The following is a 25,574-nucleotide window of genomic DNA, read 5'->3' as shown; positions in this document are numbered from 1 at the left end:
ACTGCTTAATCCTCACTAGGATCGCGGGGGGTGCTGGAGCCTCTCCCAGCCGTCTTCGGGCAGTAGGCGGGGGACACCCTGAACCGGTTGCCAGCCAATCGCAGGGCACACAGAGACGAACAACCATGCGCACTCACACTCACACCTAGGGACAATATAGCGTGTTCAATCAGCCTGCCATGCATGCTTTTGAAACGTGGGAGGAAACCGGAGTACCCGGAGAAAACCCACGCAGGTCCGGGGAGAACATGCAAACTCCACACAGGGAGGCCGGAGCTGGAATTGAACCTGATACCTCTGCACTGTGAAGTTGACGTGCTAACCACTGGACTACCGGGCCACCCTAGGTAGGAAATCAATGACAAAATGAACTTAGTTCAAAAAAACTTTATTGACCTAGAACCTGATTAGAATGCCAGAGGATGTATCGTACACAAAGTTGTACATACCTTTTTTTGCAACATAGAAAACTTTACATTGCTGCATCATATACATTTTTGTTTTCTACATCCATGAGCAGGAATGCGTCCCATTCGTACATAAAGCACAGTCAACATCACTCATTTACCCCTCTCTCTCTATATACATATTACTTTCTCCCAAAACCCACCAAAAAATTAAATATATTATTTTGATTTTTTTTGTACACACACACACACACACACACACGTGAAAACAAGTCAAAAATGATAATAGACTAATAAGTCGTGTTTTTTTTTTAAGCAGCTAGCATCTCATCTTCCAGTTAAAAAACGAACAATACGAACGTATAAAATGGAATAATTTAATGAAGTCTTCACTTAATGGTGAGATGTTACGGATAAAATCAGGGGCGGAGGGCAAAAAAGTCAAGTCTCCAGTGCATTCCGAATGGAGGTCAAGTGCAGCGACAAATAATAATAAAATATATATATAAAAAAAAAATCTAGTGTTATCAGATTATTACATCTGTACATTTGGATGTGAACGTTAGCCACGTGGGGGGTATGCGAAGAGAGAGAGGTCACATTTCATCATGGTTTTTGAATATGTCTGCAATCATTCTGTTACAATAAATATACAGTAAGAAGCACATTTTTTTGGAATTTTTAAAATAGATTGTGTCTGAGCAGCTCAAAGATATGATGGCGGAGGAGGATATCGCTACAAACCAGACTTGTTTTCTTTAGTCGTTTTTTTTCGTGCCGATAGCCGAGGTGAACGAAGGGCTTGGGGGCTGCAGGCAGGTGGCGTCACTGAGCTTCTTCCTCCTCTTTCAGCTGCTCCCGAATGGTGAGTCGCGGTTGCGGCTCGGGCGCGATGCCGAACACCTGACCGATCCGCAGGTAGAATTTCCTCAGGACGGCGCGCAGCTCCGGAATGAGGTCCAACTGCATGATCTCGCACAGCAGCGGATAGTACCGCGACGCGTGAGCCTTGAACTGCACGGGAGAGAACTTAGCTTAACGCTAACGCATCATGTGAAGTGCCATAGGCGGGCTAATGAAGAGCATTTTCTTTTCTTTCACCAATTGGAATAAAAGTATGGCCCCAGGAATGAGGCACTGGAAGTGGGCTCGTGTCATGCTCGTGTCAACCCACCCGTTGGTCGCTGATCTTCAGAACCTTGGTGAGGAAGAGGAGAAGGAGGTTGGTCCAGGCCTCTCTGTGGCTCTCCGAGGTCAACGCCAGGAAGTAGGCCACCGCCTCGCCGCACACGCTGACCACAAAAAAAATAAAAATAAAAAGTGATATGTTATTGCGATTCAAATTTCAACGTGATGTTTCTTTCCACAACTGATGCGATACAACACATTCCTGCGTTCGTCTGCGTCTTTTAAGACATCTTTGTCCTTACTCTAACAGTCGTCTCTGGACCTCCTCCCAGGCGTCCGGCCGCGTCTCGTCCGTGTACATGCGGAAGAGGATTCGCAGGCCGCAGGCCAGGCTGCCCGTCTCCTGCTTCAACAGATTGGGCTTGGACTTGCCTTTAAACCCTGCAACACACACAAGCGGTCACGCACGTGTGTGCGTGGCCCGCGTCTGGCGCGGCGAGAGTTTTACCGGCTTTCCACAGCAGCGTCCTTTGCTCGTTGTTGGAGTTGAAGGACTTGGCGAAGCGATGCGACTCCATCAGGCAGTCCAGCAACTTGAAGAGCTGCCGCGACGTCAGGTAGCGGAACATGCCCTGGTCCGGCGCCTCTGCGGCCCCGTCCGACACGTTGGCCGCATCGCGCTTCGGGTAAGGCATGACAAGGAGGCGTTACATGGATGTGCAATTTTTTTTCTTGAAGCCGATGCGTATTCCAATTATTAGAGGCAGACTAAAATTGCAATACCAATTCCATGCAGTCATACCTGCGCCGCGGCAAAGTTCTCGGCATCTTCCTTCTTGCTGGTGGCGGGGAAGAAGACAATGTTGTCAATGGTCTGGATGAGCTCCAGCTGCACCACGCACTTGATGAGCAAGGCGGTGAACAAGCGCTGCTCCTGCGTCCCTGCGGAACACCGACGCTCACATTCACAAACCGGGCCACTTGGACCTCTGAGTCCAAATCGAGGTTCGACTCACTCGTGGAGCTCCTGGCCTTGCCGGCGTCCTCATTGGTGCCGGAGGTCACGCCGCTCTGCTGGCTCTGACGACGGCTCTCCACGCCGCTGACGGACCGCTGGTCATCCAAGGACTTCTGGGAAATGGAATCCTTAGGCCGGGGGAGATCACGTGATGAATATCAAATGCGACGGGATAAATATGGAAATTGGCATGCTTTTCCGCCTCACCGGCTGCTTGTCAAAGTGTTCGTCTTCTGCCGGTCTCCATGTTAACAGCCTGAGGCAAACAAAACATTCATCACACGCATTTAACTCATCCAGGACCAGCCAATTCTAGACTAAGTCTGAAAAGACGTTTAAAAACGTCTTTGGGAGTGAATGAGTTAAAATGGAGAGGTTTGGGGTGCAGTTTAAAAATAATAATAAAAAGGAATATGGCTTACGCATGCGGGATGGTCGTTTTGAAAATGTCCAGCATGCAATTGCACGTCTTGTCCCACGTCTCGGCGTTGAACTTCTCGCCGTTTAAGATGACCACGTTCTCCAGGCAGTTGGTGCCCGAGCGGGCCAGCTGCTCGTTGTCTGCGGGCAAAATGGGGACCTTATTAGACACCGGAAAAAGTTTAGGAGAGGTGGGGGTGTTGGGGGGTCGCGTACTCACCTTGCTGCACACACCAGTAGAGCTGAGCTAAAATGTCATCCAGCAGCACATCACTGAGGGACTCAAAGTACTGCGTGAACACGTCACAGATGGCGTAAAGTGCGTGGTTGCAGGTGGTGGTCATCCACTCTGCTTTCTGTGTGGAGGCAATTTATTTATAATTATTATGATTTTTTAAAATCAGGATAAAACAAAAGATCATGACAATCAAACTCCCTCGAAAAACAAAAACAGAAAATCAGTCGGGCCCTCGCGATGGCGGGACCGACTTACCTCAGTCTGCTGCTCGGGCAGCTTCATGTTGTCGAAGATCCTGAAGACGATTCGGAACAGGTCCTGCCACCAGTGCTTCTCGAAAGTGTGCCCGTACGTCTTCATCACCTCAAACATGACAGTCAACCCTCTACACAGAGAGGAAAAAACAAAACAAAACCATTGGCGCCATTGACAAAGAGGAACTTATTGCCGCTTTCCAGCGTTATTTTCATGTTTGTTATTTGAAGTAGCGCCCACTTACCTGGTCCGCACATCCAACTTGCACCTGTTGATGATGCAGGACAACTCGAAGAGGATGGGGAACCAGCCTCGGACCCACACACGGTCCTCCGGTGCTACATTCATGTCATCGCTGGTGTAGTCTTTGAAGGCCTGCCGCGCACGTCAGCCTAATTTAGACGCGGAACTGAACAGCTATCTCGGCATAGATGCTAACACAACAAGTGTTCCTGGCTGGCTCGCCGCTGGTCCCCGAGCACCGGTCCGCGGACCGGGACCGGGACTTGGCCCGTTTGGGACCAGGACGCACAAAGACAGACCTGATCCGCCAATCAATTAACTCATTCAGTACCAGCCAATTCTAGACCAAGTCTGAAAAGACGTTTAAAAACGTCTTTGGGAGTGAATGAGTTAAAGAAGAAGCAGTAAACAGAGTAATGGGAACAAATTAAAGCACCTGCGGCCTCCCCGAGACGTATTTGGCGCAGTGTCGGATGAGGCGGATGGCTTCCATGCTGGTGTCGGGAAAGGCGGCGTTGCAGGCGAACTCCGACAGGCACTTGACGGCGTCCTGGAAGGAGTCGATGGTGGCCGCAAAGTGCTTCTCGAATACATTCGCTGGAGAAGGCGGAAAGACGTCAACTTCAAACGGGTACGCTCGGGCGAGGCGGAGACGCGCGGCGCCCGCCGGGGCACTCACTGACGATGTGCCCTGTGGTCTGAAAGGCCAGCTCCACGATGCTCTCGTCCTGGTCGGACGCTGCCAGGTGGAAGACGGAGAAGATGTTCTTCCAGCCCGAGCGGATGTTGGCGGCCTGGGAGTTGACCATCTGCGCGATGCAGCGCACCACCATGTCCCTGATGGTCGGAGATCTGCAAAACGCGCCACAGACGAGTCGTCGAATCGTTGGTGACGCCCCGACCCGCCGTCATTGTCGACGCACCTGTTTTTCTTCATGATGTGCTCAAACGGCCGCAGGAAGTCCTTCTGGAAGCGGAAGTTGGCCAGCTCGCCCTTCTCCAGGAACTTCATGGACAGCTGCCGGAGCGAGTCCACGGCAAAAATGGCCACGTCTTCATTGGAGTTGCAGCCCACCTAAAAAAAACAAAAACAATTTCACCACAGCGGCGTTTAACATTCATTACCAGCCAATTCTAGACCAAGTCTGAAAAGACGTTTAAAAACGTCTTTGGGAGTGAAAGAGTTAAGAATCTAACTGCAATTTTTTTCCCCGCAATAAATTATCTGTACTCCAATAAACAATAGCAGATATACAGAAACATTTTAGTCTGACAGATTCGCAAAAAAAACAAAACAGGATTTTCCAATACCTTGTTGAAGTGGTCCCCGATGACCTCCCAGATCCTGGACCACTGCAGCCGGATGCGGCCCATGTTGTAGTAGGAGATCTCCACAATCTTCTGCAGGCTGAACATGCGCGGGTGCATGGGCGAGGCCAGCTCATCCATGGACACGGCGCAGAGCCAGCGCACAAAATCCACTGGGGGATGATGCAAACAACGGTTACGGACGGCCACCATACAAAGGGGGCACGAACAAAAAGGACGCCGACGTACCGATCGCATGGCACGAGTAAATCGATTCTGCATTTCTACAAATAATATTGAGCATGTGATGTAATGCGATTTTTGACTTTAGTGTGTATGGCTTTAAAAGGTGGTCTGGTGTGAGGGAGGCTGGAATCAGCCAATCAGAATGGAGAACTGGTGGGCTGTTGCTGGGTAAGCCAGGCAGAGTTTTTGCTTTGACTTTGTAATTCGTCAAATTATTTGAGACATTTGACTAATTGTGTTAGAAGATATCAAAAATAAATAAATAAATAATAAAACTGAATCCGATCTAGGGTGACTGTCCAGTCCTCGACTCACCTATCGCATTGCCGTCAAGTCTGGTCGAGCCTGTGAATATCCTAAAAAAATCAATCAATCAATCGGTTTTGATGTAAATCATATTGATTGATGACAGTGATCAATGTAGAATTTTTCTGACCTGTCCACAGCCACCACCACACTCTGAGAGCTGGTCTCCCCGATGGACTCCTGGATGCTGGCAATCTGCTTACGGTCCACCGTGCCGCCAACTGCGCGGCGGCGGTATTTCAGTCAAGCGGCTTATTTCGACGGCGTTTCATTTTTGGTTTTTGGATTCGGGCGCCGACTTACCCAGGCCCAGGTACTCATCGTTGTTGGACTCTCTGGTGCTGGCCATGAAGCCATCCTTGCCACGCACCGTCCCGGAGATGTAGCGCGCCTTCACGCCCGTGCCGATCAGCTGCGCCAGCTCCAGCTGACTGATGCACTTCATGATCTGAGATTGCATTGATGGGGGAAAAAATAGGGGGGAAAAAAAAATCTGTTGTCACCGCAATGTCCTCAAAAGCAAAAACAAAGCAAGCGTAATGAATCCTTCTTTCGAACAGGGCGACCTCGTGCCAGGAGTTGCCGAGGTAGTTGCCGTCGGTGTGCGCCACGGTGATGAGCGTCTTGATGGTGTCGATGTTCTTCTGCTTCATTTCGGCGATGCCCGAGCTGGCCGTGAGCAGCGTGAACCTGGCCAGTGCTTGCACGTAGGCGTCCCTCTCCAGCTGTGGGGAGAAATGTAAATGCTTTAAAACACCCCCCAAAATATGATTAAGGTCTTGCTTACTGACATCATGTTTTGGAAAAAAATATTTTGTTGCATTGTGCGCTCTATTAGCACCGGTTCATTTTTGTGTTTCTTTACTTTGCTTTGAAATCTGTTCAACTCAGCTTTTGAACTGCTTTTAAATATTGTTACTTAACTCATTCAGTACCAGCCAATTCTGGACCAAGTCTGAAAAGACGTTTAAAAACGTCTTTGGGAGTGAATGAGTTAATGACAGTGCGTAAAGCGTATTGTGTTACATTGTGTCGGACTATAAATCAAATGATTTAAAAATTGTTATTGGTTTATTTTTATGATAACCTCTCGGTAATTCCGAGGTACTTGCAAACATCTAAATCAGGGGTATCAAACTCATTTTAGTAGCGGGCCAATTTGGAGCTACGTCTTCCCTCGGAGGGCCGTTACGACGTCGAAGCCACAAAATTATTACTTGTAGACAACAAATGAATAGATGACTAGTTTTGAAATCAGTTCAGTCAATTTTAATAGTTTGTTCAATTATTGTTCAAGTGAGTGTAAACTGGGTAACAATATTATTGCGAAATTCCAACTTTATTTATTACACCACAATTTCACATTTCAGTCCAGATTTGAGCAAGTTGACACACGATTTGCTTTTGCGGGCCCCATAAAATGACCCGGCGGGCCGGATATGGCCCCCGGGCCTTGAGTTTGATACCTGTGGTCTAAACAATGTGACAAACTTCCACTTCTTTTTAAGCACTCTGTCAAATTTGGGGATTCGCCAACTAAACTATTTTACGTTTCATTTTACATTTTGCGCGTCTTTTGTAAGCTCAACCTGTATGGAGAAGATGCACGCTATCCTGATGGCGCAGCGGATCCCTTCCAGACACAGAGATGCCACCTCGGTGTCGTCGCAGTCCTGCAGGCCCACGCTGAAGGCGGCCAGGAAGGGCGTCCACGCCAGCTAAAGGCGCAAACAAAGCAGGAAGTGAGCGCAGGCGCGCGGAGCCGACGGCGGGGCGTCCGCCGGCGTTACCTTGAACATGGGCCGCACGTGCTCCAGGTGGGTGGCGCTGGTGAAGGGCGCCTGCACGTGGCTGACGGCCTCCATCAGAGCTTTGGCCGTCTTGGCCATCTGCTCCATTTCCACGTTGTACAGCAGACGGCGCTGCTTCTCGCTGGCCACGCCTTGGAGGACGAGAATACGATCACGTTCCCGAGATCGCGTCGGAAAGGAAAAGGAGAGTAATTTGTTCAAGCGCCCGAGAACATGCATATTCATATGCATTTTATTTGAACACACAAATTAGCCAATTCGATGCTTTAATAACATTCACAGAATATTCATCAGATGTCCAACGGGTCCACCTTGTTTGGAGTTTTCCGACTGGTCAACGCACTCACTCTGTTTGCTGGACTTCATGGTAAGCTCCTTAGTCTCCTTCATGGCGATCTTCTTGCCCGCAATCTCGTCGTAGATGGCCGACAGGTACTCCTCGGGCAGGTCCTTGCTGTCGTTGATGCCGCGATTCATCTTGATGTATTGCTCCTTGCTCATTTTGTTCTTCACCTTGACGGGAACAAGAAGAAAAAAAAAGATTTTGCGACTCCTGGTCCAAATCTACTCGAGATGAGAACGTACTTGCGGGCTGTGAAGATCCGTTGTCAACATAATGATGGAGTAGGCGAGCACGTAGGCGGTGTCTGCGCTGGCAAAGAGGGTTTGCCTGCGAATAAAACGTATTTTCCGACAGTGAGCTGCTTGACGCCGTCATCGAGAGCACAGCACAACTTTGCCCCGACTCACCCCTGATTGCACTCCAGGTATCTGGCGGCAAACTTCTCCATCAGCCGGTCGATCTTCTGGGCCTCGCCGGGTAGCCGGAAGCCCTCGAGGAACATCCTCAGCGCCGACACAAAGTCTTTGCCCTGGAAGTCCATTTGATCCACGTAGGCGTACATCACCTCCTTATTGAAGCGCTCGTTCTCGCCGAGAAACTCCCCCACTTGAGTCTGAGGCAGCGCACGCAGCCGGGCAAACGCGGGAGGGAGGTCGCGTGAGCGGGATTGTGAAAAGTCAGGACTCGCTGGTCCAGTTGGGCCTCACCGAATCAAGGCGCTCCTCTTGGTGCAGGAACTGAGCCAGGTCCTCTGGGGTTGTACCCAGCATTCCTTGCTCTTGAAGGTACTGGATGCCCCGCTTTGGTTTCTTGTTGAACCTACAGGACGGTGGATATTTCAAAACAAAACCATGATCGGCGGCAGCACGAAAGCGGGGATGGTCAGAGCAAGAGACTGTAACGCACAGGTCGATGCCCTGCTCGATGATCTCCTTCTGCTGCTTGAGGACCTCAAACTGCTCGGGGTTGTCCGTGCCCGACATCTGCGTGCTGTAGCTGCCGATGCCCGACGAGGCGGTGGAGTCCAGCGAGTTGATGCTGCCGTAGCGGTTGATGGTCTCGGGGGCCCGCGTCTCGCTGCTCTCCTGCTCCAATGGCTTCTCTTGGCCTGGGGGAGAAGGAGTGAGCGGGAACGAAGGCCAGCGAGGTCTCGACTCATCGTTGGATTACAAACGAGGCAAAGTTAGGGCTATTGTTGGAGGGCGCTAACTAAAACTAGCATATAGGGAGACTAAACAAGAAGATAGCACAATGATTTACTGACAATACAAATCTTACCATACAGTGAAACTCGTGTTGACATGACAAGGGGGCACACACGAGCTAAATTTAGAGTCAAGACAATTATTTTGCTTCACGATATTCCACTGCGTTAATTGTAACTATTGTGAGAGCAGACAGATGAGCCGTAACCCAGCACGGCGTTGGCGTGACGGAAACTCTTTAAAACATTCAAGACGGTGTCGTCGCCGCAATGCGAGCCGCCATTTTGCTCACCATCCGAATGTTTCTCTCATTACAAAAAGCACAGACATGCCACTCAAGCTATCCCATTAAGAGTCGAACAAGCACTTATGCTAACGCTACCGTTACCTGCTTTGGCTTTACAGTCATGCCCAAAGGGGGAGGAAAATAAAACACAGTTACAAAAAAAGGGGGGGGGGGGGTAAAAAAAATGAAAACTGGCTCCTAGTCAGCTGACACGATCACATATTTTGCTGCTACACACGCTAATGGGTTCGCTGTTGAGCCTTGACAGCTTAGCCAGAGGCTGCTCTACATAGTATGCTTTCAGAGCTTATGGAACACACTTGTTCTTTTGTTTGACTTCCACCGTTGGCAAACAACAAAAGCAGAAGCCAAGAAAGAGTCGCACTATGTTGACATGAATTACATTCACACAAGGCTCCGTTGCCATTAAAAATTCAGAAGCTTGAGACCAATGCCGCATTTTCAATTTTTTGTTCATTGTATTTATTTACTTAACCAGGTAAGGCAAATTGAGTCATCTGGAATGCTGACTTGGCTGCAGAATAGGACGAAAACAAACTGTCAAACATTCATTTATTTTGTTCAAAGGATCTTAAATCCATCTGAGAAAACTTTTTTTTCAATTACACATTTTATTTTTGACTCCGAGCGTTGTTGACTGCACTTATTTTTTTTTCTGGGACTGGGTGAAGAAAAGTCTTGGCCGACTGTGGTTTGATCATTAAGTCAGGAAAGTTTAAAAAAAAAAATGGCAGCATTGGATTTCTATGGAAATGTGTGACAATAATACATGATGGACCCTCGGATCGTTATAAGCACATTGTGATTTTCTCAAAGTGTTTGTCACATTAATTCTACAACAAAGAGAGAGAAAACATGACGCCGATTATTTAAATTTAGAAGAAGCGATGACTCCCGCGCAGACACATCCATACATGGTATGCACACACACTACTAAATACCACTACTACTAGTAATAGTTCAACAGCAAATTTTTAAAAAAGTGTGAAAATAGTTTGTCAAGTGTAAAACTGTTACACTGGTGATTCGTTGTAAACACATTTTTTTACCATCAAAAGCACACCCAGGTGACATGTTGACGTCTCGGCACTTACCAAGGCTGGTCTGGAAGTTCGGGTTGACATACTGGTCCTTGCTCCACTCCACCATACATTTCAAAATGGACACCAGGCATTCGAGGCCTTTCTTTCTTAAGGTCAGCTCCTGTGGACGCCGTCAAATTATGACCGTCAAAATTGAGCGCAAATTGCGCACCAAATATTTCCGGGGAGCGGTGATGATCACCTGCGGGGGTGTCGTGCCCAGCTCGTGGCCGCCACGTCCCTGTGCTATTTTGGAGAGGTCGTTGACGAGCCGCTCGAAGATGTTGGCGGCGTTCAAGTCGCAGTCGTAGTTGACGTAAATGTCCACCACGCTCTGAGCGTCTAACGGACAAAGAGAAGAAGCGTCACAAGTGCACCACTGCCGTTTGTGCCGTGACGCCATGCCATGTTTGTTTATGTGCTTGCAGTTTGCACTATAATATTTTGCAACGTGGGCAAAATGTTGGCGAGAAAAAAAAAAACAAGGATGAAGAAAAAAAGAATTACAATGGAAATGTTACATTTTTAAAACATGTAATTGCATGACAAAATATTACAAAAATTCCAAGTATTGCAAGATAAAAAATAAATAATTAAAAATATGACCGAGAAAAAAGTTGTCATGTCACTCCAATTTTTTCCACCCAAAAAAAGCCTCTAAAGAAGTGTCGGGATGCAAACCTGCACATATTCTGGTGAGGGTTTGAATGACCATCCACTTGTGGTCGAAGGAGCTTGTGGACGTCTCCAGGATGTAGAGGAAAATCTCCTTGAAGAAAACCTGGACAACAACGCAAATCATCATCATCGTGGTCACATCACCTTTTCCATTGGGCTTCGCCGGCGCCGTTCCTCACCTCGATTTGCATCTTGAGGTGCGTCTTAAAGTGCGACAGGAGCGTGAGGAAGATGGACAACGACAGCTCAAAGACCTCGGGCACGGACGACACGCCGTTCTTGGAGAGCGCCACGCACAGGTACTGCTTGATGGCATTGATGAACATCTCGTTGGTCTTGAAGATGGGCCCGGCATTCTGCAGGATGGACAGCAGCAGCTGCAGCGACAGCACTTTGGACCGCAGCTCGTGAGACCTGAACGCACGGGTGGCACACTTAGCAAAATAGCCCAATTATGACTCCAAATGTGGATTTTTCATGAGATTTGTTTTATTTTTGTTACATTTTTTTTGGGTCACTTCTTGCGGATGTTTTTTTTTTTAAAGTCAAATATCTGCCCACTCTCCTTGCATATTTGTCTGGTATTATCATTCTTCCACATATTGTTTATTTGTCATCAGCTCTGTGTGTGATGTAATATTTTTTGTGCAAATTCCTGACAAATATCCTTTTGCAATTCCATGACCAAATTTTGCTCAAGATAGCCGGTGGAATTCAATTTTTAGAGCACTTCACCTATAACGTCTCGCTGGGGCGCGGGGGGGGGGGGGGGGGGGGGGGGGGCTATCAGGATTAACCAATCAGCAGTTAGTTGTGTTGAAATTAAGAAATGATTCATGCAACGTCTCCTCCGGATGATTTCGTGAGTCATGCTTGCTGTGGCCGGAGCACAAAAAGCCATTTTTAAACGCGTGACTCACGTCTACCGGACGAGGCCGACTTACTTGGGATCAGGCGGTCCGTCTGACAGAGGTTTCATGGACAGCTTGCAGAGCGAGCGAAAGACAAGGAAGGCGTCTTTCTGGAGGATGTGCGAGAACTTGGCGCCCGGCGGATGACCCGGCGTCGCTCCTGATTCCTAACGGAGGAAAAGAAACAAATGTTTGTTTTTTTTAATTATCTTTTTTTTTCACCCCCCAACATTTTTGTATTTTTTTGGGCAAATTTTCCTGATATTTTTTAATGCTTTCTGTTAATTTTCATAAGCTCCAAAAAAAGTATTTAATTATCTTTTTTTTTTCGCCCCCAAACATTTTCGTATTTTTTTTGGGCAATTTTTCCCCTGATATTTTTTAATGCTTTCTGTTAATTTTCATAAACTCAAAAAAAAAGTATTTTTTAAAAATTATCTTTTTTTTTTCGCCCCCAAACATTTTTGTATTTTCTTTTGGCAATTTTCACCCGGATATTTTTTTATGCTTTCTGTTAATTTTCATAAGCTCCAAAAAAGTCTTGAATTATCTTTTTTTTTTTTCACCCCCAAACATTTTTGGGCAATTTTTCCCTGAGATTTCTTAATGCTTTTTGTTAATTTTCATAAGCTCCAAAAAAAAGTATTTTTTTTTTCGCCCCCAAACATTTTTGTATTTTTTTATTTTTCCCGATAATTTTTTTTAAATGCTTTGTGTCAGTTTTCGTGAGCTCCAAAAAGAAAGTCTTAATTTTTTTTTTTTTTTTTAAATTTGATTTGACTGTGACAAAAAAGTGGTCACTCGGCGGGGCCGCTTGCGTCACCTGAGTGTCAGTGGACGAAAGGGACAGTCTGTCATCGGGCAGCGACGGCGTGAAGCTGGCTGAGATCGGCGTGCCGGGGATGCCGTTGATGTGAACGTGCTCGCTGTCGCTCCCCAGTGTGCCCTCGTCCTCCAGCGAGTTCTGGGTGGCCTGCAGGACCGCTTCGGCTCGCTCCGTCTCCGCCTCCGCCTCGGGCAGCTCTTTGGCTTCCGTGCAGAGGTGGGCCGGGTCCAAGCAGTTACCTGAGAAAGAGAGTGAGAATCGGTTCAAGTAGGACACTTTTATTTATTTTTTTTGTCAAGGCTATGGTTCTTTTAAAAGCAAGGTTATGTGAGGACAGCATTGTGCCTTGGGCCACCATTTTCTTCTTGAATATAACTGCCTGTTTGTCCCACTTACGCTCAAGCGTGTTGCATCAATTTGAAACCGCTAATAACAAGCATATGTTAGCATAGCTTCTCACATGCTCACTCACATACGGGCAGTGTTAGCTAGCTGCCATCTCGGATGGTCGTGCGGAGCACTTTTGTTTGGATCCACTTGCGTTATTTTACAAGTGAGCGTGACACAGGTCTTTATCTCGGTAAAATATGACCGCATGTTTGAGGCACCACTGCGAGGTCACATTCCATCCCCAAAAAAAAAGAGACAATAAAATTTTCGCAGTTTCTTCCAATAAGCGATTGCTGTGATTCCCGCAATATTTTGACTTGCTTGATTCCGAATGTGAATCGCACCTCCTGCCACGGTGTTGACCACCTCCTGCAGGATGCTCTGCACGATCTCTTGAGCTTTCTCTTCATAGTTGGGACCCGCTTCATCCTCGTCGTCCTCCTCGCCTGTTGCATCTGAACATCGTTTTGTCAATCATTAGTCAACAACAAAATGTCCGTGCGAGATGTAGGTTTGATTTTTGTCCACTTGAAGTTTACACCTGCACATTTAATACGACATCATCTGTGATTTTAAGTGTGTGAGGCTTTGAAAGGTGGGGCCTGGACTGGTGAGTGACGTGGGTGTCAGCTTACTCTGTGCCGCTGCTGTGGCTTGGTCGGCCTCAGTCTGTTCGTTCTCCGCCACGCAGAAGTTGGAACCGTTTTCCGGATCGGGGCTCTCGAAGGCGGGCCGGGGCTCTCCTGGTGAAGAGGGACTTCCGCCGCCGCCGCCGCCGTCGTCGCCCCGCGGTCCCGGCGACGACGGGGTGGATGGGCCGGTGATGCTTGGCGTGCTCGGCGTGGCGATCGGCCCGTTGGCCTCCCGCGTGGGAGCTTTGGGCGGCGTGTGGATTTGAGGGGAGTCTGGTTCTGTGTGCTGACGGTGCCGCTCCCGTTCCAGCTGCTTTGCCTCCTGCAACTAAACAACAGGATGCGGGTGGGGTGGGTGGAGGTGAGGGTTCACATACGTGCATTAAAACAAATTAAAGCACACACACATGCACACAGAGGAGGGGGGGGGGGGGGGAGATTAAGAAAATATTCAACTAACAATGTTTGCCTTCACTAAGGCTCCTGAACGCATGCTCCATGTCAAAGCCAGACATCCTAATTGAAAGCGGCAATGTTGGGTATGTTCCTTTGTTCAAACCAGCAGCAGGGCTTTGGGAAAAAAAAAAGGCCGAATTGAAAGATAAAGTCGCACAAAGTTGTAATATTAAGAAAAAAGGTCAAATGAGAACGCAGTCATGTGATGCGAACTCATTTAAACGATGAGATTTTGTTGCCCGTGATGAGAAGAATGTCGAACGTTACAGGAATGTGGTAGCGATATTAACAAAAAGGTGTATTCAGAGAATAGTCGTAATAGCACCCCCGCCTCCCCATCGGGGGGGGGGGGGTTCAGTGCATCTCAGGAGTGTGCTTGTGTGCGCGTCGAAACAAGACGGCACTACTTGCTGGCAAACACAAAAACAAACCCGAGCGAGCAAGCGGTGGACATTCCTTTAGCCAAGCTCCATTAGCAGCCCATGATGCGTCCAAGTGCACGGAGAGAGTCAGAATTTGAGAAAAATGGGGGGTGGGGGGGGGGGGGGTAGCACAACAGGTGAAGGCGACGTGGCTCACAGGCACACAAAACAATGGCGAATGATGGCCTTTCCTCAACGTCATAATTATCGCAGTCATTCACGTCTCATTTTCTTCCAAGCCTTTGCAAAAAATGTCAGCCGCCAAATCAAGTTCACATCTTGACTGACGCTATTAGCGTCGAGCATCCGGGCTCGACACCTTCAAGGCAGCGCGTACAAACTAAGCTCATTATTTAAATGCCACCCGGGCCCCGAGTGTGTGTGCTCAAGGCAACCCGGTGTTCTGTGTTAAGTGTGTGTGCAAAAAGTGTCAGTGTCTTTCCAACAAAGTACAGCCCCATGCTCATGATCACATTTGGTTATTTGAGCCAAATAATTATGTAAAGTAATTCTGATACTACTGCGGCTTACTCAGCAGTTGTGACCGTCCGTCATCTTGATCTATTTTCATATACCGTATTGGCCTGATTATAAGACGGCCCTGATTATAAGACGACCCCCCTCTTTTTCAAGACTCAAGTTTGAAAAAAAGACTTTTTGAACACCAAATTAATTTTTATACAGAAAATAATTACAGTACATCTGAAACCAATGATTTTAACAATATATTTGCGAGAAAGAGCATGTTATTTTGCCTCATTCAAATCTAAAGTGCAATCACATTCGTAAATGAATGGCTTCTGGCTTTTGAACTGTAAATGACATCATAACTTCTCCTCAGCTGCCGGTTGACCTGGCCGATCATCGACCCACCTTTCTCCAGATTGTCACTCCGTTTCTCCATTTTCTGTTATCTCTTCTATTATTTTCTTCTCTTTTCTTTCTTACCGCTATGTTTTATTTTTCTTCTTCGTGCTACCGCTATTTATATTTTTATTCTTCGTGGCAGGGGTTCACTTTGGCCCGGGGAGACAAGTTCAGCATTCGCTTCAATGATATCTGGCGTCATCTAGCGTCGTGAATGGGTATAATGTCTAGACCCCGAATATAAGACGACCCCCACTTTTTCAGTCTTATTTCAATACAAAAAACACCGTCTTATATTCGGGCCAATACGGTATATTGTACGGCTATGTGTTTGTGTAACATTTTGATTGGATAAATATTTTCGGTTAACCCTTTCGGGGGCAGCGGTTACGACAGTGGACGGCTGATCTTGTTATCAGGTTACAGGGTGCGTGAAAGGGTTGAACTAGTATTTCGAATTTAAACCTGACCTTCAAATTGGCACAAACGATGGAGTGACTTGACGAGCAAACGTGGTGGCGGCAAGAACACGGCGAACAGGATGGACGGAGGAGGAGGAGGAGGAGGAGGAGGGAGGAGGCAACACAAGAGAGGTGCACAGAGTTTTGGAGATTTTGTGTGGGTCAGGCAAGTGGAGGGGGGGGGGGGGGGTAGAAAAAAAAATAAAGGTCACAGCAGTCCTGCAAGCTTTGTTTTTACCTGGCGATCACGCTTTCTGGAGGCCAGAGACCAAGATAGCTTGTGATTTGTAAGCTATGTGTCCCACAGGGAGGGAGCGAGGGAGGTGGAGGAGGAGGAGGAGGAGGAGGAGGAGGAGGAGGGGGGGGGAGTGTCATTCAAAAAGAAATAGATGACATTAGAGCAAGGCAACACCAAAAATGTCCGACAGTGGATGAAACCAGGAAGTTGTGTTGGTGCGCGCGTTGACGGTTGGCGACGGGGAGCGGGAGGGTGGGGGCGGCGGCATCAGGACGTACTGCTTGGTTCTCCATGCGGGCAAAGATGACGTTGAGCATCTGCGTCAGCGTGGCTTTGGCGGTGGTCTGGTTGATGAGGTTCTTGCTGGCCAGGTAGATGTTGTAGCAGGTGCGCACCGCCTGCAGCACCGTGCCCTCGTGGATCTCGATGTGCTGCGACGTCACGGCCGTCAGCAGGGCCTAAAATGTTGGAGAATGAGCGGGGCCTCAACAAGCAGATTTAGGGGTTCTTTTTCTTTTTTTTTGGGATCGAAAAAAAACGGAACCTTGATGATCTGCAGCTGCACTCCCTCGTCCGTCTGCGGGCCCTGGAAGCAGGCGCAGATGGTTTCGATAATGCGGTCGATGAGCTTCTTGCCCGGGGCCGTGCTGTCTGGTGCGCTGCCCGTCAGGTGGCCGTACGCTATCAGCTTCTATCGGCGCAAATGGGACAAAAATGATGACCGGGGAGCTCTACGATAAAAGCCCCTTCCGAATTTCAGTCCCGTCAAAAGCGCTGACCTGTAAACAGTCGAGTGAGGTGATGACGATGCGGGGACATTTGGACTGACATGCCAGCTCGAACGGCAAGAAGTACTTGTCAGCTTCGATGAAGTTGGTCTTTGATTTGATTGGCGGTAATGTGCTCGAACTCGATTTTCCATCTCCGCTGGGCGGGCTAAAGACAAACAAACACTGAATGATAAGGAACTTTTTTTTTTTTTTTAAAGGTCGATGCCTTTCATTTTATATTTGACCGCTATCCTAGTTGAAAACATGAAAATTGTGACCCGGTGCTACCAAGTCAGTAGAACACGGCACGTTGTTTACTTCTTCCATTCCTGGATGGACATGCTAAAAGCTCACAACACTGAACTTGGGCTCTTTAGCTGAGTGCTTCAAACCGTGCACTTAATCCGACACAGGAGGAGGCGGGGTCAGTAATCACCGCGCATGCTGACAAAGCATCTCCGAGCCGCAGATAAGCCGCTAAACCCTGAAGTCGAGTGACACCACAAGTGGGGGTTTTTTTTTCCTTTTCTTTGACGCGTACAACGCGCGCAGCCACTCCAGCGCCCGCCGCCACGCCCTGATGAGTGCAGAAACATTTGAAAAACTTGTCATCAATTCAGCATTTTCACTCATTCAGTGCCAGCCAGTTCTAGACCAAGTCTGAAAAGACGTTTAAAAACGTCTTTGGGAGTGAATGAGTTAATAACTTCCTTCACAACAAAATTATGATTTTAAAACCTAGAGGGAATGAGACCCTTGATCGCTTGATTGCTAATCCGTGGGGCTCCTTCTAAAGTTCCCTAAAATTGAACAACTTTTAGACCAACAAATTGAAAAAAAGTTTGCTTGCTCTTTTATTGAATTCCCAGAGAAGAAAAAAAAATCACATTGCTGATCGTCACTTCAATCTGCTCCAAATTTTTTATATCATATCCCAGTAGGCCCGCTGGTCTGAATTTTTCAATCTTGGGTTGCACTGCGAATATGGCGGCCATTTTAACAGAACTGCGGGCCCTCGAGAAAGCATTTGTGCGCCTGCGGAAAACGTAAATCACAGTCGAGGCTTGCTGAGGAACTCTTCGTATGAAGAGAAAAGGGGGCCCAAACAAGAAGTGAAGATGGAGGGCAGTTCACGTCTCTTAAGGCGCCCATTCCACGAGCCGCGTTACTCAGCAACACACTCCCGACGCACAGGGAACAAGGCCTGCGATGCGAGGAACAACAAAGCGCACACACCTCCAGAACCCCACGCACGTGCACACTCTGTGTTCCAGTAGCCTTGAGTTGAACTCTGCAGCGTGCCTTCATACTTGTTTAATGAGCCGCCGCTTGCGTGCCAGACACTCACCTTAATTTTTCCGACTCCTCTTTGATTTCCTCTGAAAAACAAAAGAGGAAAAAAAAATTGTTAAATATTCGAAAGGTTGACAGGATGGAGCGCGCAGAATTTTGTCCATTGTGTGCGAGTGATTGTTTACCCAACACGTCATTTGCGTAAAGGAAGGACGGTCATCGTCCGCACGCATTCCGAGTCTCTCCTTAAGCATGGCAGACCCACTCCCCCCCAAAAAAAAGATAAGCGGTGCACGCCTGGCAAAAATTAGTGCTGGTTTCGGATGAAACAGACAGAGGAGGAAGTGGGAGACAAAGCGTGATAGAAATTGGGAGTAGCGATGAGCCCGTGAAAAAGGGCGGCGGTGGCAGCGCGAGCTTGGGAGAGGCTTCAAAGAAGACAGCTCAATTATTTCACTGCTTTGAGGCCAAAACTACTCCATGCATCAGACTGTACTTCGTAGAAGAGAATGTTTCAATGGGACTCCCATTTTCAAACATAGAGCTGCACATACCATCAACAAATCTTTCTTTTTTTTTTGATAGTGCAACGATATAACTCATTCAGTACCAGCCAATTCTGGACCAAGTCTGAAAAGACGTTTAAAAACGTCTTTGGGAGGGAATGAGTTTAAGAGATTTACACGTTTTTTCGGAATGGAATATTCAGGATGCTGCAAATGATTGTCGAGAGTACGGCACAGACAAAACGATACTCGCAGGCATATATTCTTTATCCTCTGTAAAAATAGTCGAATGGTACTGCGGCTTAGTCATATCATACTGCCCCCTGGTGGACAAGCTGTCCCCTCACAAGGAGTACAACCTTCATGAAGAATGAAATTGTGCTGTGCAAAGCTGCTTTCCACGTGAAAAACATTTGTGAGTATTTTTGGAATTCGGAATGACTGACTTGCATTCATGCCAATGGGAAAAGAGGACACGTCGGTGTCTCGCGAGACTTTTATCCATGTGGCGTATGAGCATGAGATGAAACTAGGGTTCCTGCGGCTTTTAATCTCGAAACCCAGAAGCCGCCCGCCCGCCCCCCCGCCAAGCCCCCCTCACCCCCCACTGTGGGCCCCTGGTCTTTTGTCATGTGAAGTCATTAGAGTGAGGAGTTGCCATCCACTCTCGACATTAAACATGACAGCAGTGAGATTTGACTGAAGCAGGGCAGAGCGAGCGAGGAGTGCCTTCAAAAGGCAGCGCACCATTTAAGATGAGTACCCCCCCCCCCAAAAATGGAATTTTTAATCGAGTGTGTGCGCGTGTGTCGAAGCGGGTATCGACGCACCGCTGCTGCGTTTGTTTTCCGCTCGTTCCCAGGAGTGTCCACAATTTACAGCATTATCTATCGATCGGTTCATCGTCACCGTTGGCAGCCACCGTTGCCAAGGTGACACCGTTCAAGTCCTGGCGTGGCACTTCTCCGTCAAGGCCCTTGAGGGCTACTGACAAAGGCCAATATGGCGGAGAGCTCGATTGTTGATCGTTTGAGGCGGTCCGACGAGTTCCCGTCCATTCAAGGTGCTTTTAAAAGCAGACGGGAAGGACGCAAGCGATACGGCTGGCTAATCATTCCGCCGCCCAGGTATTTGGTTGAAGGCCTTCGAGCATGAAGGAATGCGGGTACTTCCCAGACGGCAACGGACACTGTGGAACCTGTCGTACAACTGAGCATTAAAGGATATACATGTAGCATTACAATCGTTTGGTTGAACAAGCACTCGACGAATAGAAAACTTGACTGTTTTTGTTTGACTTAACAGTTTTTTTTCCCCCTTTCTTATTTTTTTTTTTGTTTGAATTTCTTTAGCTTTGTCTTATGGTGTTAAATGTCACTGTTTATAAAAAACAAACAAACAAATAAAAACTCTGTTATTCGCTCTACACAGCCAACTCTACGCGCTCATTTGCTGACACCCACGTCACTCACCAGACCCCGCACGCTCAAAGTCAAAGCTAATATAGCAGAATGTGAAGATCAATTGAGTTTACATTGAGTTTACCCCTCATTTGATAAGATAAATTTCCCAGTTTTCATGACTACATCGCTTATACGTGTGAGGGGTGTCCACATCCGCCGCGTGTTCACTACATACAGTATGTGCGAACGGCCCGCTGGCAGAATATGCTCTTATCGAATTAGCGCTGATCAAGCAGCTCAAGTTGGCCGCGCTTGGCATGTTTGGTCGTTCGTCGCGTGGCTCAAGCGTCAACTTGAGCATGCGCGAGTCTCCTCCTTTTTTTTATGTTTTGTCTCACTGGCGTGCTGCTGCATTTCATGTGTGCTCACCTTAGAGGCTATTTTTAGAACGCAAGCTAGCAGCCACGTGAATAATACGTGCGTGAATTTGAATGCGTGTCCCTGCACACTCATTCACAAGGGCAATTTGGGGGATCGGTGATCCAGCGCTGCCTCGAAGAGTCAAAATGCAAGCCACGCTTTTCGATTCGGCATGACCTCGCGCGACCTCCGGCCAATGGCTCATTTGCATGAGACAGGACAGCCCCCTCAACATCCACCCGTTATCGGAATCGCTTTATCCTCACTGTTGTAATTCTTGAACCTTGGGTGTATTTTGACCGCAGCAAGTTGCAGTTATGTTTTATACGGGTCAGCTGAGAACTGTTTTAAAAATTGCATCACGTCTCTTTCAATTACAGTTACAAGCCGTTTTTTTTCTCCCCCCTGATGGGAAAAATGAAGACGACGACGTGAGGGAGGCTTTTTTTTTTTTTTTTTTTTTTTGGTCTTTAAGTGGTTAACTGAGTCACAGCCACGATTTGAGGAAATCCGGCAAAACTAATAAAGCCTATCGTGGTCGTCAGCCATGTTTACGACTCAACTGGAACACTTTGAGGTCGGCCCTCCTATCCGGCAGTTTCGAAGGCAGCGATAAACATGGCAAAATTCCCCTTGGGAGCGCGAAAGATTTGTCAATTAAAAGGCAGCTCGAGTCCAGCTGATCCACTGGCAGGAGGATGGGTGGCTGGAGGTGGGGGGAGGGGAGTTTGGTGGTAGGGAGAAACATCCAAAGAGACAACTCTCCCGAGACGCTCACGCTCTCGCTCTCTCTCTGACATAAAACATCTTGCAGTGAGGGGACGACAGGTTCGAATGGCAACCCAACATGTATTCAGGGCTTGTAAGCATTTCACAGATCCCGCATGTAAACACAAGGAGAGCCACAGGCACTAAACCGAGTCCCCTGACATTTCCATTGTCCGGACCGAAATCAAAGGTCGCGCGGCAGTGGTTTCATTTGCAGGAGGCGCAGTTGAACGTTGTCGTCGGCTATTTCGCCTCATCTGGCTTGTCCTGACACAAAAAGACACGTTCGACTCCTGCGGTTAAACCGGGGCAGTTTTATTTTCTCTGCCAACCCAAGGCCTTGATTAATCGGATTTGTCATTGAAATGAGCAAACGGCATAAATGAAGAATGACGTGAAAACGCAATGCGCGTCGCAATTGGACCAACATGAGAATGAGGTTCTTAACAAAACGCCGCAAGGCTACTTACTAATAGCAGACTGGGCTGTTTATTTACTCAACAGCAGATGGGGAAGGCATCTCATTTCACAAATTATGGGATATGTCCACACATTATTTCATCTCAGAGACACTGTCCACAAATTTGCATCAAATTAAGGACCTTTTATTATGAATTTTTTTAATTGGTCATATTGTTTTCTGGGTACATTTGTCGGGTGTCTTCTTCCTAATTGCCTCCTTAAATGTGATGTATTCCAGTTGGCAGCCAACAAAGACATTGACCAAATCAATCAAGGCAGCTCATCCTAATAAGCAGTGGACTCAGTGACAAATGGGCCTCCTCATTTGCATGCGGAATAATTAATTCATAGCCCCGTCTCAGGACTGAAGGAGGCATCACGATACACTAGCCCATGTATAATGAATGGAGGGCTCCAGTTCAAAATACACACCATTTATAAATATATTCTCCGTCATCTTCAGGATAGATAAAAGGATTATTTATGTGTGGAAAGCGAGCGTGGGTCCTGGCACACGCTGACATGAGTGCGAGCGCAAGCTCATTATCAGGATAGCGGGCCACCTTTGGGATTACAAGGAGCTAAAGTGTGTGCACTTTGCAGCAGGAAGGGGGGGGGGGGTTACAATCCGGAAGCCTTGATATGGGAATTTAGTGAAAAGTTGGTGGCTACTGAATTATTCCTATTACAGTACAAACTAACAGAAAATCACTCGAGAGCACGATGTTTTAAAAACATTAAATGTCATATCTGAGTGAAAAATGAAGCTCCATTGAGAAATTAGAGCAGTGTAGTTAAGTAAATACAGTACAAAAAAATAATGATTGAGGCTGCACAGGTCTTTCGGTAGCCACTACTTGGCAAACACTTTATTTAAGGCCCGGTGCTTATCGTGGGCGCACACGCGGTGGCGTCTGTGCTGCAAATGCTTCAAACCACGCGGGGAGGAGCGCAAGGTCCCTGAATGGTCAGCGGGGTACAATAGCCCCGTTGGCACCGCCGCTGGCTATAAACCCCGTCATGCCAGGAGCGGCGGAACACGAGAGTTGCTCGACTCGGTGGGAGCAAAGTAGGTCAAAACATTGGGGACACCTGCACTGTCGAGAGCATGGCAAGTAGAGAGCGCGTTCCTGTCGCAAAGGCCTGCCGGGTAACATTTTGGCATTACAATAAAAGAAAAAGAAAAAGATCCGAGTGGGAGCGTGGATGACGATGATGCTTTTTGTCTAGTCCAAACCTTTCGCCTCGCTCTCTGTGACTCACTTCATAGCTCCTGTTGTCACAAATTGCTCAATGTCATGTCATGTCAATGAACCATGGTCACCCAAAAGTGAACTCATGGAAAATTGACTTTGGAATGTTGGGAAAAAAATAGTTGGGTTGCCCGGTGCCCACCAACCAAGTGGGAAATTAAACCACCATGTAGTGTGTGTGTGCCTTTAAAAGGTGGGGCCTTGCCTGGTGAGTGACGTGGGAGCCGGAGAAAGAGCGTGTGAAGTCAAGAAAGTTTTTGAACGTGTGTTGGCCAATTTCTGGGGGCATGAGAATATCTTCTTTGTAATGCAGGACGACTACATTGAAGTAGCTAACATATGCAAACACATCCTCACTAAACAGGACGTGTTAGGCCATATGCGCCACAACAATACATTCATTCATTTGTATAAAAATATCTGTAACTTGAAAAAAAGAAGGCAAGTTATATCGACACCTCGGACCTCTTTTAAATTGGGAAAAAAATTAATGATGTGATTCTACACACTGATGACTGTTACATTGGGCACAGATCCAATCCAGACAATGGTGAACCACATCGAGAGATCTTGAGCGACAGCGCAGAGATGTCTCAAAGTCTCGAGAGCGACAGGAGATGAGATTACACTTAGTATTCTGGGTCATGCAGTCATCCTTTTTATATATATAATTTTTTTCTCCCCCATGCATTACTACTGTACTGCTTCCTGCTCTTCGCACTGTACACAGCCAAGAGTTGGCGCCACTGGACATATGAATCAGGCTGTATGAGACTTAATTTGAGTGTCCGTGTATCCAACCTGGATAATCCTTTCTTTAAACATGTCATACATGATTAATGATATGAAGATAATGATTACATATTCTTGCAAGAAGGAATAACATCAATGGAGCTAAAACACAGTGCAAAGTTGTGTCTTTTAGCCTTGACGGTCACCCAATATCCCCACACAGGTGGTTGGCTGCTCCACAAGATGCTCCCATTGTGTCCACTCCCAGAATCAGATTACATCCCTTGACTGGACAAAAGCCTTGTTTGTCCCGAGCAGTTTGCTTCATAAATAAGGCCCGTGCAGAACAATACCGCACACACATCTTCACTGTGTTTTAAATACAAAAGCCTCCTATTTTTTTGCAGAGGATTTTATGATTATTAGGGCTGGAATATGGGGAGATACACCGGTTAACAGCTCCCGTGAATGGCTACGTGTAAACCGGACGCAGCATTTGATAAACCTCAAAATAAGAGCTTTGAGATTGTGTTAAAAGAGTGTTGTCGCTTATTTAAATTTTAGGATAGGCAACGTCGTATATAATAGATGACATAGATGAATTTCAATTTGTTTGAGTTGGTTAATTTGGTTGCCTAAGCATATTTTTAGAAGTTTCGAGAATTGTAGGTATCTTTTAATTTGATGTCCAACCGGAAGTCGCACTGTCAACTTCCGATAGCGGCTTTGCCCTAGTTTAAAAAGGTGCTCTGACAGCTGTCACCTTTCTTCTTTACACTACACCCAGCTTTGAAGATAAATAATGGTCATGTGGAACCACAAATCTGACGTTTAACCCCTTGAAAACGTGCACGAAATCAAGTGAACAAAACGCGTCGCTGTCACGAGCGTGAGAGGGCGACTGTGTCCTCGAGTGTGTACCAGGAAGAGACGCCGACACACCGTTCCTTTGTCGCCTTGATGGCACGCGATTAAACGGCTCGCGATTATGGTTTATGAATGGGAAAAAAGTGATTACGGTCGGTATGGTGGGAACAGTTTGTCTTTTGTGGCCCACACGCACGCCAAAACACCGCAAACTAACAGCCCCCTTTGCACCATTTCCGCGTTGAATGTCGGATAGCCACACACGCTTCCCAGGTTTCTCACATGCAAGTCACCTACGAGACAAAATGGCGTTTTACTCTTATTTTTTTGTTCATTTATTCCGGGCCAAATACTTTTCAAAAAATGTCGCGGGATATACGATTAATGAGTCCTAGGGTACTGCATGACGTGTCTATATCAATGAGGACGAACGCGAGAAGTCGAGGAAGGAGTGCGGGGTGGGGGAAGCAAAAACAAGCCAACTTACCGAGTGCCACTTCGCAGGCTTTGCGTAGCTGAGAATGGTGGGCTTTCTTTACCTCCTTGTCGGCTAAAATCTTCTCCAAAGCTCTTGTGAGGAACATGTTTTTCGTCTTTTTGCCCTCAAACATGACGCACCGGAATTCGGGGCGCGGTATGTGTGTCTCTGAAGAAGAGAGGTGATGGTGGTGGTGGTGGGGGCTCTTGCCCACAAAACGAAGGCTTCCACTGGTCGCAACGTTGAGCCTCAACCGCAGCCAAAACAAAACAAAAAGGAAAGGAAAGAAAAGAGAAGACACACACACACACACGCGCAGACACACAAAGGTGGGCTTCAATCCCGTCCGATGGCCATCAACGACCTGCCTCCTGCGCCATGTTGGAGAGGAAATTACGTCACAGTGAGGCAGAGGCCCGCCGCG

The 25,574-nt window shown here is 47.4% G+C and overlaps 1 protein-coding gene across 2 annotated transcripts; it reads right to left on the bottom strand.

Moving 5' to 3' along the window:
- Positions 1-372: 372 nt before the first annotated feature.
- Positions 373-25,536, bottom strand: arfgef1 (ADP-ribosylation factor guanine nucleotide-exchange factor 1 (brefeldin A-inhibited)). Of its 2 annotated transcripts, XM_086101779.1 has the most exons (40): positions 25,160-25,536; positions 18,317-18,347; positions 16,978-17,134; positions 16,743-16,889; positions 16,477-16,656; positions 16,199-16,252; positions 13,758-14,082; positions 13,467-13,577; positions 12,730-12,971; positions 11,940-12,073; positions 11,175-11,409; positions 10,999-11,098; positions 10,520-10,659; positions 10,330-10,438; positions 8,630-8,831; positions 8,431-8,542; positions 8,131-8,336; positions 7,966-8,050; positions 7,728-7,893; positions 7,360-7,511; positions 7,159-7,287; positions 6,136-6,294; positions 5,873-6,017; positions 5,700-5,790; positions 5,579-5,619; positions 5,021-5,190; positions 4,633-4,784; positions 4,389-4,561; positions 4,146-4,306; positions 3,711-3,841; positions 3,467-3,596; positions 3,194-3,329; positions 2,976-3,114; positions 2,761-2,809; positions 2,552-2,681; positions 2,338-2,477; positions 2,044-2,215; positions 1,838-1,976; positions 1,582-1,699; positions 373-1,421 (listed from the first exon to the last, which is right to left on the bottom strand). In XM_086101779.1, exons 1-40 carry the CDS (start codon positions 25,281-25,283, stop codon positions 1,233-1,235), a joined length of 5,706 nt encoding a protein of 1,901 aa, XP_085957905.1. In that variant the 5' UTR covers positions 25,284-25,536; the 3' UTR covers positions 373-1,232. The 2 variants fall into 2 exon arrangements, with proteins under 2 accessions (XP_085957905.1, XP_085957906.1); XM_086101780.1 differs by lacking the exon at positions 16,199-16,252.
- Between the last annotated feature and the right edge of the window lie 38 nt (positions 25,537-25,574).

Source organism: Hippocampus guttulatus, chromosome 21, assembly GCF_054856545.1.
Source record: "Hippocampus guttulatus isolate MCC_2025c chromosome 21, RoL_Hgut_1.0, whole genome shotgun sequence".
NCBI classification, from domain to species: Eukaryota; Metazoa; Chordata; class Actinopteri; order Syngnathiformes; family Syngnathidae; genus Hippocampus; species Hippocampus guttulatus.
Note: the sequence above shows the minus strand (reverse complement) of the source record. Positions and strands in the feature narration are given on the sequence as shown.

Bases quoted from the DNA above. Each gene is read 5' to 3' on its own strand.
- arfgef1 (XM_086101779.1), bottom strand. From the start codon at position 25,283: ATGTTTGAGGGCAAAAAGACGAAAAACATGTTCCTCACAAGAGCTTTG. The intron at 16,890-16,977 runs GTCAGCGCTTTT...TTGCGCCGATAG, and splicing joins CCTCACTCGACTGTTTACAG to AAGCTGATAGCGTACGGCCA. The intron at 10,660-10,998 runs GTTTGCATCCCG...TTTGTCCGTTAG, and splicing joins CCTCACCAGAATATGTGCAG to ACGCTCAGAGCGTGGTGGAC.